The 20,291-nt window shown below is 47.0% G+C and overlaps 1 protein-coding gene across 1 annotated transcript; it reads left to right on the top strand.

Annotated features, from left to right (window-relative positions):
• Positions 1-6,580: 6,580 nt before the first annotated feature.
• Positions 6,581-18,847, top strand: NABP2 (nucleic acid binding protein 2; the record flags this gene model as incomplete). The annotated part of the gene is made up of 6 exons (XM_080706469.1): positions 6,581-6,673; positions 7,084-7,222; positions 7,309-7,380; positions 7,554-7,635; positions 7,725-7,788; positions 18,648-18,847. The coding sequence occupies exons 1-6, from the start codon at positions 6,595-6,597 to the stop codon at positions 18,845-18,847; spliced, it is 636 nt and encodes a 211-aa protein (XP_080562595.1). The 5' UTR covers positions 6,581-6,594.
• Positions 18,848-20,291: the final 1,444 nt, after the last annotated feature.

The following is a 20,291-nucleotide window of genomic DNA, read 5'->3' as shown; positions in this document are numbered from 1 at the left end:
GGAAGCTGAGACAGCAGGATCGTAGTTTTGTGACCAGCCTAAACACTTAGTGAGCCTCTGTTTCAAAATAAAGAATAAAAATATAGGACTGGGGGTGTAGATCAAATGTAGACTAGTACTGGGTTCAATCCCCAGTAACACACAAAAAAAATAATATAAAGTTAGGAATTCTGGGTGTGGTGGCACACCCTTGGGATCCCAGTACTTGGCTCTCCATAACTTAGAATTGTTTCAAAATAAAGAATAAACTAGGCCAGGCATGGTGGTGCACGCTTGTAATCCCAGTATTTGGGAGGCTGAGACAGGAGGATCATGGTTTGCAGACAGCCTCAGCTATTTAGTGAGGCCCTCCGTAATTTAGTGAGACCCTGTTTCGAAATAAAGGGAAAAAAAATAGGGCAGGGGGTGTAGCTCAGAGGTTGAATGCCCTGGGTTCCATCCCCAGACCCGCAAAAAAATAAAAAATTAAAAAAACTAATTAACTAGAAAAATAAATAAACTAGGACTGGGGGTGTAGCTTGTAAGTAAAATGTCCCTGGGTTCAATCCACAGAAAAAAAAAAAGGTTAGTTAGGGGTGAGCCAGGGATGGTGGTACATCCTTGTAATCTTAATACTCAGGAGTCTGAGACAGAATGATCACAGGTTCAAAGCCAGCCTCAGCAACTTAATAAGGGTCTCAGCAATTTATGGAGATACTGTTTCCAAATAAAAAATAAAATACAAGCCGGGCGTGGTGGCGCATGCTTGTAATCCCCGCGGCTTGGGAGGCAGAGACAGGAGGATCGCGCAGGTTTGAAGCCAGCCACGCTTTCATAAGAGACCCTGTTTCCAAATAAAAGTATAAAAATAGGTCTGGAAGTGTAGCCCAGAGGTAGAAGGGCTTCCAGGAACCCTAGTACCACCAAAAAAAACCAAAACAAAACAAAAACAAGCAAACAAAAAAGCCAGGCCTGTGGTGGCGCATGCTTGTAATCCCAGTATTTGGGAGGCTGAGAAAGAAGGATCCGGGTTCACAGCCAGCCTCAGCTACTTGTGAGACCCTGTTTCAAAATAAAGAATAAAAATCAGGGTGGGAGCCAGGCGTGGTGGCTCACTCTTATAATCACCATACTTGGGAGGCAGAGACAGGAGGATCGTGCAGGTTCGAAGCCAGCTGCGCTGGTTTTAAGAGACCCTGTTTCCAAATTTAAAAAAAGTATAAAAATAGGTCTGGGAAGCTGGGCGTGGTGGCATATGCTTGTAATCCCAGCATACTGGAGGCTGAGACCTGGAGGACTGAGGTTCATGGACAGCCTCAGCTACTTAGTGTGGCCCTCCACAACTCAGTGAGACCCAGTTACAAAATAAAGAATAAAAAATAGGGCAGGGGGTGTAGCTCAGAGGTCAGATGCCCCTGGGTTTCATCCCCAGACCCACACACACAAAAAATAGGTCTGGGAGTGTAGCCCGAAGGTAGAAGGGTTTCCAGGAACCCCAGTACCCCCCCAAAAAAAAATCAGGCTGTGCGTATAATTCGAAGGTAGAATGCCCCTGGGTTCAATCCCCAGTGCCACAAAAATTAAATAAAAATAAAATTTAAAAATCGGGCTGGGTGTTTAGATTGGAGGTAGTATGAAACTTGTCCTATCCCCAGTACCAAAAAGAAAAAAGCATATTAAAATAATAAATATAAGTCGGGCGTGGTGGTACACACTTGTAGTCCCAGTGCTTAGGAGGCTGAGATAGGAGGATCACAAAGGTTCAAAGCCAGCCTCAGCTACTTAGTGAAGCTCTCAGCAACTTAAGTGAGACCCTGTTTCCAAATAAAGTAAAAAATAGGTCTGGGAGTATAGCCTGGAGGTAGAAAGACCCTGGGTTCTACCCCAGTAACACACACACACACACACACTATATATATATACATATATATATATACATATATATATATACATATATATATATATATATTGTCTACAAGTGTGGCTGGAAGGTAGAATGCCCCTGGGCTCAATATCTATTACAAAAAAAAAAAAAAAGAATAAAGTAAAAGAAACGGCCAGGCGTATTGACGGGTGTTTATAATCTCAGCATTTGGGAGGCTGAGACAGGAGGATAGGACAATCTCAGCTACTTAGTGAGGCCCTTTGTAACTCACTGATACTCTGTTTCAAAATAAAGAATAAAAATTAGGGCTTTGGGTGTAGCTTGAAGGTAGAATGCCCCTGGGTTCCATCCCCAGTACCGAGAAAAAAAAAAGAAAAAAAAAGAAGTAGCTAAGAGATCTACTCAACTATATAAGGGTTAACAGCAATATTTAAATTCCTTTTTTCATAATATGTGTCTATCAACAGTCTAAGGGGTATGCTGGGATATACATAATCTTTGTACTTAATGCAAAGACCATTTCATCTCTGGAGTTTGGTACATTAGTTTGCCATGCCTGTCAGCCGCAATGTGTTTAATACAGACCTCTAATATAATCAGAGAAATTAAGTTACAATGCCAGGCACTTACTTTCCTTGTGGCTCAGATGGGGGGTGTTGATATTCCTCCCCACTACTCCTTCTATTCCTGACAATAATACAATGTTTCTCGTGTGTGTGTGTGTGTGTGTGTGTGTGTGTGTGTGTGTGTGACTGTACCCAGGGGCATTCTACCTCTGAGCCACACCCCCAGCTCTATGTTATTTTTTAGTTTGAAACAGGGTATTACTTCTCTAAGTTATAGATGGCCTCACTAAGTTGCTGAGGCTGGCCACAACCCTGTGATCCTCCTGTCTCAACCTCTCAAGTACTGGGATTTCAAGTGTGCATCATCACAAAATTACTTACTTTTTATTTTGAAACAGTTTCAATAAGAGTCATCAAGCACAGCTTTGAACCTGTGATCCTACTGTCTCAAACTCCCAAGTACTGAGACATACCCATCTCACCCAGCTACAATGCTTCTTTCATTTAGACAACACCCCATTTCCCAATACCCTGGCACATACACCTGTACCTTAAGAAATGCTTCCAGGAACCAGTGCTGTTAGCTATGCTCAGTCTCCTTCTAGTGACAGGTTTTACATTCACAAAACAAACAGCTGCCCACGCCGAGAAAACCAATTCTATTTCAGTGCTCCCTCGGCTACAACAAAATAAGATTTTTCAACTGAGCAAAGGTCAAAAGTCAGAAGACTTAGGTTCTGGTCCTAGCTTTGCCACCAAAAATTGGACAACTTTAAATAAGCTATCTGACCCTTCTGTAGTTTTTATTTTCCTCAAATGTCAAGTAAAGAAAATATATGCTTTATCTACCTTCGATATTGTCCTACAAATCAAATGAGATAATAAACGTGAAAGCATGCTTACTAGTGCTACTCTCAGGAAAGGCATTATTTATAGCAAAATCAATTATAGTGAGGGCTAGAGGAACCATGCCTAGACACAAGGTCAGCTGGAGACTTAAGGTAGCAATCTTGTATCAATCACATTTCCTATCACTAGCCATCCCATTCCTACTTTGGGGAAAGACTAACAGCCAGCAACAGTATCAGCGTCTTGCCCTACAGTCATGACTCCAAAACCACTGTATAAAAAGGGAGAGGACTATCACAGATCAGTCTTCAAAAACAGTGGCCTAAGTAACAGATATATTTGCTGCTAGATGAAAGGAAATCAGTTTCTTAGCAGGGAAGATGTCTATCAATCCCTCAAGCAAAATGCTCTCACGTCTGGCTTTGGGCTCCTCTCGCCTCCCGCTGCCTGCTCCCTGCTCTCCAGTCCTAGGTTGAGGCAGGCTTTCAAGTGCGTGAAGCTTGCGAGAGGGCCGGGCTGCAAACCCCGGGGAAGGATGTAAGGAATGCGAGATTCCCTCACGGAGAGATGGGAGGGGAAGAGGAGTGGGGAAGGAATGAAAGAGACAAGGCTGCCAAAGACAAGGCATGGGAGAGGAGCCAAGCCATGGCGCTTTGAGGGCGGAGGTTCAGGTTCCGCCGCGGCCGAGGCTGGCCCCCGGAATGCTCCCCTCCTCCCCCGCGGGCCAGTCAATCATTGCCCATTTAAACACCAGGCTGTCTTCCCCAGCCCTCTCCTCCTGGTCCTCGGCAGGCCCAGGCCCCCTCCCTCACTTCTCAAGGCTTCGCTATTCCAGGGGACCTTCCCAAGGAACCCAAGCTCCTGAGCCCCTGCTCACCTTCCGACTCCACCCAGGCGCTGCCCCCGCCTCCATTTTTCATCCTTACTCCACCCCTTCTCCGAAACCCCAGCACCTCGAACCCTCGCCCCACTCCCCCTGGGACCTTGCCCCCTCCTCTCCCATCCCCTCCCACCCCCTCGTTTAGGTGAAAACTCGCGCAGGCGCAGTACGCACCGCCCTGGCCGCGGTCTGGACTCTCCGTACCCCGGCCTGGCTGCAGCTGAGGCCGCAACGGCCACGAGACAGCCCGGGTGCCGGGTCCCAGCCTCTCCCGGGAGGGGAAGGGGAAGGGGAAGGAGGGGGAAGAAGGTTCGGCTACTCGTCGCGGTCTCAGACGGATCCTTTGCCCCGCCCACTGCTACTACGCAACCCGGCGGAAGCGCGTCATCAAGCCCCGCCCCCGGCGAACTCCGACTGGACCAGAAGCCACGAGGGGCCAACGAGGCGCGGCGGCGGCTAGCCAGGCCTCCGCTCTGGGCCGGAAGTCCTTGCGGTCCAGCCTGGACTCTATAGCCGTTTGGGAGGGAGGGCTCTATGCTCTTCGCGGCGTGAAAGCCCGGAGCGAGCTCGGAAGGCGACCCTTCGCTCGACGGGGCGCACGTGTCTCGTGTCCCAGAGCTGATGCGGAGCGGAGCGCGGTCGTCGCGAGGCTGCTGGCCTGGAGTGTGACCTGCCATCCTCCAGGCCCCTCGATTTCCAGAGCCGTGGTCAGCATCCCGGAGCTTCCCGACCCCGTGACTCAGAGTCATGGAAATGGATACTGCAGTTAACCAGGCGGCGGCGGGGCGGGGAATGGGGGAGTGTCTCACCACAAAGCTTTGATCTTGTGTGCTCCTCAGTCGGCCTCTATTCCAGCCGCTCTCCTGCCTCCTGCACGATGACTTCCCAAGCACTCGTAGAGTTCCCTGAAACACTTGAGGGGAGAGAATACGTCCCTCTCTTCCTTGGTTGCTATTTGATTTTCTTAAGTTGCAGCACCGTGGTTGGGGATGTGGGCGGGAGAAAACTTAGGCTCCAAGGGAAGTCATGGTGGAGCCTAAAGCGCTCTGAGAAGGTAAGGGATTAATTAAACTAGCCAAGGCATTGTAATTACTTGCCCTCTTGGGCTACTCTAGTATTAAATAGTGTTTGTTGTGGATATTCGCTAAGCAAATGGTTGTTCGCTAAGTAAGTGATAATGCACATTAGTTTATCTTTATGTAATTGGTTTATACACAACAGTATTATTGAGCTACCTACTTTTTGTTGACAACGTAACAAGTTCCAACAAGGACCTCTCTTTGGTCCACTGTGGGGGACCTGGAGACCCAGTGTGATAAAGACAATAGACACAGGTGCCTTGCTAACTAATGACAGGAACTAACGCAGATGTTGCTCTTGCCCAGCGTTCCATTTCTGCCTATTGTCCGTGGAATGAATGCCACGTGTCCCAGAGGCCCTGACCGAACTGTGTAGTGCACTAATGACCCTAAGAAGTAAAGATGAGAGGGTTGGAGCAGTGGGAGAAGAGGAAACTGGTATTTATAAATGCCTAGGGAAACATTTTATATAACTTCCGGCTTTTATCTGTGAAATAGATTTACATATTTAAGAATTGTCGAAAAAAGAAGTACTGAGCTGTGATTACTTTTGTTCGCTGGATTCCAAAGCCCTTGGTTTTTTCCCACTATCACTACTTACGAAGAAAGATCTTAGAGTCTTAAATGCATTCTCAACCAAGGAAAGGAAAATCGGGGCCTGAAACGCCCCCTGGTGGCCCATCTTGTCCCCTGTGGAGCCAGGCAGCTCCCGGGCCCCTTTAATATCTGAGGTCCGCCCCCTCCGCGGCAAGCGAAGCTCCGAGCCCGATTGGCTGAGCGGGAGCAGGCGGCGGGGCGCGGGGTGTGCCCGGGCTATGCGGCGGAGCTGATTGGCCCGAGGAAACTTCCGGGAGTCTCCGCACTCCCGCGTTCCACCGGGCGGCATCCGGCGGCGGCGGGGCCTGTGGCTCCCCCTGCGGGCGGCCCTGAGGTGTGCACAGTCGGGTTCCTGGCTGGGTAGGCGGTGGGCTGTGGTGGGGGAGGGGATGGACCGAGTCCCCGGTGGTCCGGAGGAGGGTTCGGGAAGGTTTGGCGAGTAAGATTCCATTCCCCGGCTTCCTATCCCTCTGTCTATCGGCTCCCCACTTGGGGCGCGGCACTGAAAAAGCATCTCGATCAGGGGTCTTCCAGCCAACCAAGAACTTGGCTCTATTCAGAGCCCCCAAGTTCTGATCTTGAAGTTCGAGTGTCCCGAGAAAGTTCGTTTCTGACCTGGGAGGGTTAGAGGGTTTGAAGCTGCGTGGTCCCAGCCTGCTGTGATAGGCCCAGAGAAGTGGAGCGTGTGGTCACAGGATCCACGCACTGAGCTTTCATCCCTTGTTCCCTTTTCCAGTGGGGTCCCGGGGCTCGGGCAGCATGACGACAGAGACCTTCGTGAAGGATATCAAGCCCGGGCTGAAGAATCTGAACCTTATCTTCATTGTGCTGGAGACAGGTGGCCATGCCGGGGCGTTTGGTCCGCGGTGTGTGGGGTGTGGGTGGGAGGGAGAGACCGGCGCCTGTGTTCACTTCCTCCCTTGGTGCGCCCAAAGCATCGCTCAGGCCCGGTCTCTCGGAGATGCAGGCACAGAGTTGTGGTCAGGTGGAGTCCGAGGGAACTCCAGCCGGAACCCTGCCTCCAGTGTCACGGGGGCACTTTTTTCCACACAGGGCCCTCTCCATGGTGCTGGCCTCTCTACCTACCAGCCCCCTCCCCATCCCAGTGCATACGCCGTCCTGCCCCAGGGATTTGCTCTGTTTGTACCCTTTTTACCTCCCCCACCAATATCCAGTTCCCATCCCTCTGACTGCCACCACCCCATTTGTTTGGCCAAATCACCACCCCCACTTATCTTTTCCCTTCAGGCCGAGTGACCAAGACAAAGGACGGGCACGAGGTTCGGACCTGCAAAGTGGCAGACAAAACAGGCAGCATTAATATCTCAGTCTGGGATGACGTGGGCAACCTGATCCAGCCTGGGGATATCATCCGACTCACAAAGGGGTAAGGAAGCTGGTGGTGATTCCTGGATATATCAGACCAGTGCCAGTCAAGAGAGATGGGCTGTGAATCCTGCTTTCTCCCCACAGGTACGCTTCAGTATTCAAAGGTTGCCTGACCCTGTACACTGGGCGCGGAGGTGATCTGCAGAAGATTGGAGAGTAAGTGCTGTCTTGGGGACTGGGGTGAAGAGCACAGTCCAAGGGGAAACGTGACATTTCTTAAGGAGGCAGCATAAAGGTGTGCAGTCCATGGCTGTATCTGGACTTTCTGAGGCTTCCAGCAGTGGCCCAAAAGAGGGGTCTAAGGCCTTGACTTCTTTCTCTCTTTGCAGATTCTGTATGGTTTATTCCGAGGTTCCTAACTTCAGTGAGCCCAACCCAGAGTACAGTACCCAACAGACACCCAACAAAGCGGTGAGTCTTCAGGTCCAGTGAGGAAAGGAGGAGATCAGGCCAAAAGCACAGAGGGCATTAGGGTCTGAGTATGTAATCTATGCTTCTAGGTACAGAATGACAATAGCCCTACAGCCCCTCAGGCTTCCACTGGACCCCCTGCTGCCTCTCCAGGTAAATCTGTTCCTTTCCATCAGTTGCCCCTGCCAGCTTCTCTGCGCTCCCCAGCTTGCAAAGATGCATTTCTCTCATCCCTTTTTCAAATTTCTTTTTTCTCATATCTCAGTATATTCCCTTCACCCAGTTCTTCCTGTACCATGTGTGTGTGTGTGTGTTACACTAGGGATTGAACCCCGGGGTGTTCTACCTCTAATCCACACCCCTAGCCCATATATATATATATATATATATTTTTTTTTTTTTTTTTTTTTTTTTTTTTTGCGGTTCTGGGGATGAAACCCAGGGGCATTTGACCTCCAAGCTACACCCCCTGCCCTATTTTTTTATTCTTTATTTTGAAGCAGGGTATCACTAAGTTGCAGAGGGCCTCACTAAGTGGCTGAGGCTGTCCACGAACCACGATCCTCTGGTCTCAGCCTCCCAAATGCTGGGATTACAAGTGTGCGCCACCACACCCGGCTATATTTTTTATTTTGAAACAAGGTCTTTCTAAGTAACTATATGCTGACTCAAACCCATGATCCTTCTGCCTCAGTCTCCCAAGTACTAGGAATAATAGGCATGCACCACAGCATTTGGGAGGCTGAGACAGGAGGATCGTGATTTGCGGCCAGCCCTAGCTATTGAGTGAGGCTCTTTCCAACTCAATGAGACCCTGTTTCAAAACAAAGAATAAAAAATAAGGCTTGGGGTGTAGCTCAGAGGTAGAATATTCCTGGGCTCTGTCCCTAGTACTGAGGGAAAAAAAAAAAGATATGTACCACTATGTCTGGCTATACCCTCATTTTTTATGCCTTTTGCAAGTCCCTATGCTAAAAAGATTTAGAAATTTGTTCAGTCACTGGTAGAGCTCCAGTACCCTTTTACCACTACCACTCAAAAAAGTTTCTTTGCATGTGACAAATGAATATTAGGGTCAAACAGGCTTATCTGTTCTTTAAAAATATTCGTGTGTGGTTGGGTATGGTGGTGCTTGTAATCCCCACGCTTGGGAGGCAGAGACAGGATCATGCAGGTTCGAAGCCAGCCATGCTGGCTTAAGAGACCTGTTTCCAAATAAAAATATAAAAAAATAGGTCTGGGAGTGTGGCCCGGAGGTAGAAGGGCTTCCAGGAACCCCAATACCACCAAAAAAAAAAATTATATATATATTTATTATATATATATATACCTGTGTGTGTGTATTTTTTTTGTAGCTAATTGTGGTGGCACATGCTTAAATTAATCCCAGTACTTGGGAAGCTGAGACATGAGGATTGCAGGTTCAAGGACAGCCTCAGCAAATAGTGAGACTCTCATCAACTTAGCAAGACTGTGTTTAAAAATAAAAGTAGGGTTGAGAGTGTAGCTTGGAGGTAGAATACCCCTGAGTTTAATCCCCAGTGCCACAAAAAATAATTAATTATTAAAAATTATAACTAGGCTTGGTAGCACACACTTATAATCCCCTTGGTTTTTGGTGGTACTGGAGGTAGAACCCAAGGGCTTTTTTACTTAGTGTCTGAGACCCCTAAGTAGCTGAGGCTAGCTTTGAACCTGTGCAATCCTCCTGTCTCAGCCTCCCAAGCGCTGGGATTACAAGCGTGCACCAGTATGCCTGGCTCTATAAACCCAGTATTTAGAAAGCTGAGACAGGAGGATTGCAGATTCAGCTCCCAGTAACACACACACACACACAAATATGTGTATATGTATATATAAATATAAATTCCTCATAACAAATCCCAATTTATATGTAAATATATACATGGTCATATATTGCTTTATGAGATTTCACATTATTGCACATAAAGTATACTTAAACAAACCTAGATGGTATTGCCTACTATACATCCAGTCTGTATAGTATAGCCTTTGTTGTTGTTGAAAACTAAGATACAACCAAGCATGGTGATGCATGCCTATAATAAATCCCAGTACTTGGGAGGCTGAGACAGGAGGCTTGCAGGTTTAAGATCAGCCTTAGAAACTTAGTGAAACTATGTTTCAAAATAAAAAATAAGCCAGGCATAGTGGTGCACACTTGTAATCCCTGCATTCGGGAGGCTAAAACTGGAGGATCACAGTTCGCGGATAGCCTCGGCTACTTAAGCCCTCCGCAACTTAGTGAGACCCTGTTTCAAAATAAAGAATGAAAGCCAGGCGTGGTGGTGCATGCTTGTAATCCCCGTGCTTGGAAGGCGGAGACAGAAGGATTGTGCAGGTTGGAAGCCAGCCTCACTGGCTTAAGAGACCCTGTTTCCAAATAAAAATATAAAATAGGTCTGGGAGTGTAGCCTGGAGGTAGAAGGGTTTCCAGGAACCCCAGTACCACAAAATAAATAAATAAATAAATAAATAAATAAATAAATAAATAAATAAATAAATAAAACAAAGAGTGAGCCGGGTGTGGTGGCGCACGCTTGTGATCCAAACACTTGGGAGGCTGAGACAGGAGGATCACGCAGGTTCCAAGCCAGCCTCAGCGACTTAATGAGGCTCTCAGCAGCTGAGTGAGGCCCTGTTTCCAAATAAAGTATAAAATAGGTTTGGGAGTATAGCCTGGAGGTAGAAAGCCCATGGGTTCCACTCTTACTACCACACACACACAAAAAAAAACAAATAAAAAAAAGAAAGAAAGAATAGGCCGGGCTTGGTGGCACACGCTTGTAATCCCCGCGCTTGGGAGGCTGAGACAGGAGGATCACACGGGTTCGAAGCCAGCCTCAGCTACTTAGTGATGCTCTCAGCAACTTATGAGACCCTATTTCCAAATAAAATATTAAAAAAAAAGGTCTGGGAGTATAGCCCAGAGGTAGAAAGCCTCTGGGTTCCACCCCCAGTACCACCAAAAAAAGAAAGAATAAAAATAGGGAAGGGGGTGTAGCTTGGAGGTCAAATGCCCCTGGGTTCCATTACCAGACCCTCAAAAATTAATTAATTAATTAATTAAAAAACAGAGGCTGGGCGTGGTGGCACACACTTGTAATCTCAGCATTTGGGAGGCTAAGACAGGAGGATCATAGTTTGTGGCCAGCCTTAGCTACTTAGTAAGGCCCTTTGCAACTCAATGAGACCCTGTTTCAAAAAGAAAGAATAAAAAATAGGGCTAGAAAGAATAAAAAATAGCTCAGAGGTAGATGCCCCTATACTGCAAAATTAAAAAATAAAAATAGAAAGGGGTGAGGCTGCATCTCAGAATAATGCCCCTGATTTCAATCTCTAGTGCCAAAAAAAAAAAAAAAACTAAGATACAAACACCCCCATTTGTCTAGGCCTGCACTGGCATGGGCTCATCAATATCAGTATGATATTTTATTTTATTATTTATTTTTGTGTGTGGTACTGGGGGTGGAACCCAGAGGCTTTCTACCTCTGGGCTATACTCCCAGACCTATTTTTTATATTTTATTTGGAAACAGGGTCTCACTAAGTTGCTGAGAGCCTCACTAAGTAGCTGAGGCTGGCTTCAAACCTGTGTGATCCTCCTGTCTCAGCCTCCCAAGCACGGGGATTACAAGCGTGCGCCACCACGCCTGGCTTCAGTACGATATTTTAGTAGTCTGCTACTACAATATTGGCCCCACTGGAAGGTCTTTAGAGCAATAACATACAAGGAGTATGTAACAATGCCTTCTTCTGGAACATCTTCTGAAGAATCTGCCTGATGTGCTGGGGATATAGCTCAGTAATAGAGTATTTGCCTAGCATGTGCCAAGCCTGAGTTCAATCCTCAGCACTGACCAAAAACAAAAAAGCAAAGCAATATAGAATAAGAACCATAAAAGAAATGAAAAAGTGGATCTAAATATAGAACCAAGCTGGGCGTGGTGGCGCATACTTTAGAGGTAGAATGCCCTTGGGTTCCATCCCCAGTACTTCAAAATAAACAAATAAATAAATAGCCAGGTGTGGTGGCGCACACTTGTAATCCCAGCATTCGGGAGGCTGAGACAGGAGGATGGCAGATTCAACGCCAGCTTCAACAATTTAGGGAGGCCCTTTGCAACTCAGTGAGGCCTTGTTTCAAAATAAAGAATAAAAAATAGAGCTGGGAGCCGGGCGTGGTGGCGCACGCTTGTAATCCCAGCATTCGGGAGGTTGAGACAGGAGGATTGCAGTTCCGCAGACAGCCTCAGCTACTTAGCAAGGCCCTTCACAACTCAGTGAGACCTTATTTCAAATATAAAAAGAATAGCCGGGTGTGGTGGCGCATGCTTGTAATCCCTGGGTTTGGGAGGCTGAGACAAGAGAATCGCACAGGTTCAAAGACAGTCTCAGCTACTAAATGAGGCTCTCAGCAACTTAGTGAGACCCTGTTTCCAAGTAAAATATATGAAATAGGTCTGGGAGTATGGCTGGGCGGTAGTAAGCCTCTGGGTTCCACCCCCAGGACTACCAAAAAAATTAACAAATTATAAAAAAATAAAAAGAATTAAAAATAGGGCTGGGAGTGTACTTCTAAGGTAGAATGCCCTTGAGTTCCATCCCCAGTTTTAAAAAAAAATAGAGCTAGCCAGACGTGGTGGCGCACGCTTGTAATCCCCGCGCTTGGGAGGCAGAGACAGGAGGATCGCGCAGGTTCGAAGCCAGCCGCGCTGGCGTAAGAGACCCTGTTTCAAAAATATAAAATAGGTCTGGGAGCATAGCCCGGAGGTAGAAGGGCTTCCAGGAACCCCAGTACCACAAAAAAAAAAAAAAAAAAAATAGAGCTAGGGGTGTAGGTCAGAAGTAGATTGCCCCTGGGTTCTATCCCCAGTACCACAAATATAAATAAATAAATAAATAAATAAATAAATAAATAACCCTTCTTCTCTCCAAACAGAATCTGTCTGAGGCTGTTTTACAGGTTTTACAGTTAACGGTTTGTTTTTGTTTTTTTGGTTTTTTTTTTACTTGGGATTGAACCCAGAATCATTCTACCTCCAAATTATACCCCAACCTGTTTGTTTGTTGTTGTTGTTGTTTGTTTGTTTTGTTTTTTGTTTTTTCTTATTTGGAAACAGGGTCTCACTAAATTGTGGAGGGCCTCACTAAGTTGTGGAGGCTGGTGTGGAACCTGTGATCCTTCTGTCTCAGCCTTCCAAATACTAGGATTACAAGCATGGGCCATCATAACCAGCTCCCCCAGCCCTGTTTTATTTCTTTTTTTTTTTTTTTTTTTGGTGGTGGTACTGGGGATGAAACCCATGGTCTTCTATCTCTGGGCTACACTCCCAGACCTAGTTTATAGTTTTTATTTGGAAACAGGGTCTCTTAAGCCAGCTGGGGCTGGCTTCGAACCTGCGCAATCCTCCTGTCTCAGCCTCCCAAGCGCGGGGATTACAAACCTGCCACCACGCCCGGCTTATTTCTTATTTTGAAACACGGCCTCACTAAGTTGCAGACTAGATGCAAACTTGTGATCCTCCTGTCTCAGCCTCCTAAGTACCGGGATTATAGACATACACCACTGTGTCTGGTTAAATGTGCTCTACTCTTTTTTTTTTTTTTTTTTTTTTTTTTTTGGTACTGGAGATGGAATCCAGAGGGCCCTCTACCTCCAGGCTACACTCCCAGACCTATTTTATATTTTATTTGGAAACAGGGTCTCTTAAACCAGCTGAGGCTGGCTTTGAATCTGCACAATCCTCCTGTCTCACCCTCCCAGGTGTGGGGATTACAAGCGTGCACCACCACACCCGGCTTTTTTTTTCATGTCACTGGGAACCCAGGGGCATTCTACCTCTGAGCTACATCTTACCCTCAGCCCTATTTTTTATTCTTTATTTTGAAACAGGGTCTCACTGAGTTGCAAAGGGCCTCACTAAGTAGCTAAGCTGTCTGTAAACTTTGATCCTCCAGGTCTGGGAGTATAACTCAGAGGTAGAAACCCTCTGGATTCAGTCTCCAGTGGGGAGAGGGAGGGGTTCAGCTTCCTTAAAATCTTTCTATCTGCTGGGCGTGGTGCCACATGCTTATAATCCCCACTCTTGGGAGGTGGAGACAGGAGGATCACTCAGGTTGGAACTCAGCCTTGCTGGCTTAAGAGACCCTGTTTCCAAATAAAATATAAAATAGGTCTGATAGTGTAGCCCAGAGGTAGAAGGGTTCCATCCTCAGTACCACCAAAAAAAAAAAAAAAAAAAAACTTTCTTTCTTTCTTTCTTTCTTTCTCTCTTTCTTTCTTTTATTGCTGGGGATGGAACCCAATGACATTCTACCTTCAAGCTACACCCACAAGCGTGGGCCACCATAGCCCCTCTTTGCTCTACTTTTATACAACTGGCAGCTCAGCAGGTTCACTTACACTAACAGGTTAGTGATACATTTTGCTACAACATTACCATGGCTACAGTGTCACTAAAATGTAGATATTTTAGCCTGGTGTGCTGGCTGCTGGCCTATAATCTAAGTATGTGGGAGGCTGAGACAAGGAGAATCGCAGATTGGAAGCCAGCCTCAGCAATTTAGCAAGGCTCTCAGAAACTTAGTGAGGCCCTGTTTCCAACTAAAAAAGGTCTGGGAGTATAACCCAGAGGTAGAAACCCTCGGGATTCAGTCTACAGTTCAGCTTCCTTAAAATCTTTCTTTCTTTCTTTCCTTCCTTCTTTCTTTCTTTCTTTCTTTCTTTTTTTTTTTTTTTTTTTTTTTTTTTTTTGGTGGTACTGAGGTTCCTAGAAACTCTTCTACCTCCCGGCTACACTCCCAGACCTTTTTTTTTTTTTTGCGGGGCTGGGGCTGGAACCCAGAGGCATTTGACCTCTGAGCTACAACCCCTGCCCAATTTTTTATTCTTTATTTTGAAACCGGGTCTCACTGAGTTGCTGAGGGCCTTACTACGTAGCTGAGGCTGTCCGCGAACCACGATTCTCCAGTCTCAGCCTCCCGAATGCTGGGATTACAAGTGTGCGCCACCATGCCTGGCTCCCAGACCTATTTTTAATGCTTTTTTATTTGGAAACAAGTTCTTCTTAAACCAGCACAGCTGGCTTAGAACCTGCGCAATCCTCCTGTCTCCGCCTCCCAAGTACTAGGATTACAAGTGTGCGCCACCACGCCTGGTTTTCTTTTCTTTTCTTTCTTTCTCTTTCTTTCTTTCTTTCTTTCTTTTCTTTTTCTTTCTTTCTTTTATTGCTGGGGATGGAACCCAATGACATTCTACCTTCAAGCTACATCCCAGTCCTATTTTTTTAATTTATTTAGAAACAAGATCTCAAAAAGCTGCTAAGAGCCTCACTAAATTGCTGAAGCTGGCTTTGAACCTGTGATCTGCCTATCTCAGCCTCCTAACTACTGGGATTACAGGCCTGTGCCACCATACTTATAATCTTACAGGACCACCATCATGTACGAGGTTCATTGCTGACTGAAATGTCATTATGTAGTGCATAACTGGATACATCTCCTATTTGGTTCTGGCTCTGTGGAGTAATCTGAATAACACTAACAACATTAATTTTACCACATATGTTAGCATCCAAGTTTCAAACAGAAAGAGTGCCGGGCGTGGTGGCTCATGCTTGTAATCCCCGCGCTTGGGAGGCTGAGACAGGAGGATCGCACAGGTTCGAAGCCAGCCTCAGCTACTTAGTGAGGCTCTCAGCAACTTAGTGAGACCCTGTTTCCAAATAAAATAGAAAATAGGTCTAGGAGTATATCCCAGTGGTAGAAAGCCCCTGGGTTCTACTCCCAATACCACCAAAAAAAAAAAATAATAATAATAATAATAATAATAAATAATCAAATGTGTAAGCTAGGCACTCTGGTAAGGTCCTGGATTCTATTGAGGAAAGAGACAGGGAGGTAGAGAAAGGAGCCCTGTCTTCTATTTTATTGTGAAACAGGGTCTGGCTAAATTACTGAGAATCTTTTTTTTTTTTTTTTTTATGTTTTTTTGTTTTTTTGGTGGTACTGGGATTCCTGGAAGCCCTTCTACCTCGGGGCTACACTCCCAGACCTATTTTTACATTTTCATTTTGGAAACAGGGTCTCCTAAGCCAGCGCGCGGCTGGCTTCGAACCTGCGCGATCCTCCTGTCTCCGCCTCCCAAGCGCGGGGATTACAAGCGTGCGCCACCACATCCGGCAACTGAGAATCTTTTCTACATTGCTAGGCTGTTCTCAAACCTCCAGTCCTCCTGTCTCAATTTCCCAAATACTGGGATTATAGGTGTTTGTTACCATGAACTTTTTAAAATCTTATTTTGGCCGGGGGTGGGGGCACACTCTTGTAGGCCTAGTACTTGGGAGGCTGAGACAGGAGGATCATCAGGTTCAAAGCCAGCCTCAGCTACTTAGTGAGGTTCTTAGCAACTTAGACCCTGTTTCCAAATAAAATATAAATAAGTCTGGGAGTGTAGTCCAGAGGTAAAAGACCCCTGGATTTTATCCCCAGCACCACACACACACACACACAAAAAATCTTATTTTGGAACCAGGTGTGGTAGCACATACCTATAATTCCAATACTTGGGAGGCTGAGACAAGGAGGATTGTGGGTTTGAGGACAGCCTTGGCAATGTAGCAAAGCTCTCAGCCACCTAGTGAGACTCTGTTTTGAAACAAAAAAATTTAAAAAGGGCTAGGAATATAGCTTGAAGGTAGAATGCTTCTGGGTTCAACCCACCCAGTACCAAAATAAAATGAAATTTTGGAACATGGTCTAAGTTACCCAGGCTGGCCTCATACTTGCCATCTTCCTGTCTCAGTCTCTTGAGTTGCTGGGATTACATGTGTGTGCCCCTGTACCTGGATTAAATGCATGTGCCACCATGCCCAGTCCCCTCCATACTTTGTGTGTGTGTTTGTGGAGGGGGGAGTACTGGGGATTGTACCTAGGAGATTCTACCTCCAGGCTGCACTCGCAGCCCTTTATAAATTTTTTTTCTTGAAATAGGGTCTTACTGGGTTCCTGAGAGTCTTGCTACATTGCTGAGGCTGTCCTCAAACCCCTGATCCTCCTATCTACCTCCCAAGTACTGGGATTAGAGGTGTGCACCATCGCACCCAGCCCCTCCATGTTTTGTTTTTTGTTTTTTGTTTTTAATGGGTACTGGGGATTGAACTTAAGGGGATTCTGCCTCAGAACTACACCTCTAACAAGCCGGGCATGGTGGCGCACACTTGTAATCCCAGCAATTGGGAGGTTGAGACAGGAGGATCGCACAGGTTCAAAGCCAGCCTCAGCTACTGAATGAGGCTTCTCAGTCTCCCAGGTACTGGAATTACAAGTATGTGCCACCACTTCAGGCCCCTTCGTGCATTTTAATAAAAAACTTCAGACCCTTCCCCTTTCTGTGCTTCTCCAGATTTCTTTTCTTCCTTTTTTTCTTTCTTTCTTTCTCTTTCTTTTTTTTTTTTTTTTTTTTTTTTCTTTTGCGGTACTAAGTAGCTGAGGCTGTTCCTAAACCGCGATCCTCCGGTCTCAGCCTCCGGAATGCTGGGATTACAAGCGTGCGCCACCATGCCTGATGTTGCTTCTCAAGTTTTATAATCATCTTTGGTAAGGGAGCATTTTTTTTAGAGGGTCTCAAGCCTTGAACTAAACAGCTAAATCTAGGTCTGACTCCCAGTGCTACAGAGATGAATAAGAGAGAATTATACTTGCTGGGCACAGTGGCACATACTTGTAATCCCAGTACATGGCAAGCTGAAACAAGGATCAGAGGTTCAAGGCAAGCCTCAGCACCTTACGTTTCAAAATAAAAAGTAAAGGCCAGGCGTGGTGGCACATACTTGTAATCCTCGCACTTGGGAAGCTGAGACAGGAGGATTACATAGCTTCAAAGCCAGCCTCAGCTACTTAGTAAGGCTCTCAGCAACTTAGTGAGACCCTGTTTTCAAATAAAATATAAAATAGGTCTGGGAGTATAGCCCAGAGGTAGAAAGCCTCTGTGTTCCACCCCCAGTACCACCAAAAATAATAATAATAAATAAATAAATAAATAAATAAATAAATAAATAAATAGTAAAGCCGGTCGTAGTGGCACACTCTTGTAATCCCAGTATTTGCAAGCCTAAAACCGGAGGACCACAGTTTGCGGACAGCCTTAGCTACTTAGCGAGGTCCTTCGCAACTCAGTGAGACCCTATTTCAAAATATAAAAAGACTAAAAAATGGGTATGGGGGTGTAGCTTAGAGGTAGAATACCCCTGGGTTCCATCTCCAGTACTGGGGGAAAAAATAATAAAAATTTGACTAGGGATGTAGCTCAGAGATAGAAGGCCCCTAGGTTTAATCCCTAGTATCAGCTGGGCGTGGTGTTGCACGCTTGTTATCCCAGCGCTTGGGAGGCTGAGACAGGAGGATCGCACAGGTTTGAAGGCAGCCTCAGCTACTAGTGAGGCTCTCAGCAACTTAGACCCTGTTTCCAAGTAAAATATATGACATAGGTCTGGGAGTATAGCCCGGAGGTAGAAAGCCCCTGGGTTCCACCCCCAGTACCACCAAAAAATAAATAAATAAATCCCTAGTATCCAAGTATGTGTGTGATACCAGGATTTATGTAGCAATTTCTTACATAACTGTGTCCTCTCTGGCGCCCCATTCATACTTGCAGGCAACATTCTTTTGCTTTGGGTTGACATTAATGTGCAGTACAGTGTAAAGACCGTGCCACTATGGGGCATGAGGTGAGCCTTGGACATTGACTCCAGTCCTATCTTTTTTTTTTTTTTTTTTTGGTACTGGGAACTGAACCCAAGGACATTCTACCTCCAAGATCACCCCCAGCCCTAAATTGTGGAGGGCCTCTCTAAGTATCTGAGGCTGGCCACAGGCCTGCAATCCTCCTGTCTCAGCCTCCCAAGTACTGAGATCACAAGTGTGTGCCACGCCTGGTGACTCCTGTCCTATCTGAACTCTAATTCTGTGTCTTCTTATCCTACACCTAGCTTCTGAGAACCAGAATGGAAATGGACTGAGCACCCCACCAGGTCCTGGAGGCGGCCCGCATCCTTCCCACACTCCCTCCCACCCCCCCAGCACCCGAATCACTCGAAGCCAGCCCAACCACGCACCAGCTGGCCCCCCTGGCCCCTCCACCAACCCTGTCAGTAACGGCAAAGAAACCCGCAGGAGCAGCAAGAGATAGCAGCCACCACCCATGCCTCTCTCCCACCACCAGCCACAACCTAGGTGTCTGCTGAGGAACGAAACCGCCTTCCACTTGGCTGCCAGCCCTGTGATCGGGGGTGAAATAGCAGTATAGTAGCCACTAAACTTCCCTGGAAGGGTGGTGAGCAGTGGCCTTGTCCACCCCAAACCTGTACCTCCTTGTCCAGATGAAGCTGCCTGTCCTTTGGGATTCAGGGCCCTCTCTGCCTGCCCTCCCTCTTTAGAAACAGCGGTTACACAGTCTATTTCCTACGTGTGTGATATGGAAGTCTAATTGAAATCCCTCCTTCCTAATAAAATGTTACCACTCTGTACTAGACTTCTTTGATTTGGGAAGAAAAATGCAGAGACTAGCAACCAGGCATATGGGAAGGTGTGGTGTCCCCAGGAGGTGGAGGAAAGCTAGGCTATAGGTAAGGAGACCTAGGCAAAGCAAGCCTGCCCCTTTAAGATAGTGTCCCTCCCCTGCCCCCTCCCTGCAGGTGACCCTTGCTCACCTTCCTGCCACAAGAAGGCTGTGTCCCCCTTCCTCTGGGCGTCCGTCCTGTCTCCTGCTGTCAGGTAATGCCAACCTGGACCCCTGGACCCATCGCCCCAATCAGAATTTGATCCTCTGATCTTGAGCCAGGCGAGACATCAGAGGAGAGCCCTGTGCTCCTTCCCAGCCAGGTTTCCCCTTCCCTGGTCATCGTTCCCAGAGCGCTGATCCCTACGCTTTCTGGGGGAAGAATTGCCAAGAACAGTTCCTTCCCCACACGTATATCTGCAGCTGCCGCTTACCTGTCTCCTCAGCTTAGGGACACCGGGGACCAGGCTTCCCAGGGACCATGGAGGTGGGGTGGGAGGCAGAGGAAACTCGTACCAGATGTTAGGTGAAGTGGGAGTGTATGCAGGAAAAGACTCAAGTGGTACTAACTGGATTAGAGGTGGGGTGAATTATTTAAGAGGAGAAAAATTGGCATAAATTCTTAGCCATGTGGCTTTCTCTGGGTGGAGGGTGGCCCCTCCCCACTCGGGGGCCCGGTGGAGACTGACCTTTGACCCCCACCCCAGAGACCAGTGAACCATTAACTTCTATACTGTGAACCTACCCACACTGGCCCCACTGCTGGCCCTGCCCCTAAGCTGGTGGGCTAGGAGGGGTGTCTGTCCATTGCAGCCTTCTATGTGACGTGTACTCCACTGCACCTGGGCACCTGGAGGCTGAGGCCTGGTCCCCCCTCCCTGACGCAGGAACCTCTTAATGTCCACGCAAGGCCTGCTGGGGGGATTTAAGGTGACAGTTCTTACATTATCAGTCAGGTGAAGCCCTAGAGGTTGACGAGAGATAGAGAGGTGGGGTCTGGAGGCCTGGAAATAGAAAGTCAGCTCTAGATGAGGCGTGGGAGAACTCCAGGTCAGGAAGGTTCTCTGGGCCAGAC

The sequence above is a fragment of the Muscardinus avellanarius genome (assembly GCF_963383645.1).
Source record: "Muscardinus avellanarius genome assembly, chromosome: 11".
Classification (NCBI taxonomy): domain Eukaryota; kingdom Metazoa; phylum Chordata; class Mammalia; order Rodentia; family Gliridae; genus Muscardinus; species Muscardinus avellanarius.
Note: the sequence above shows the minus strand (reverse complement) of the source record. Positions and strands in the feature narration are given on the sequence as shown.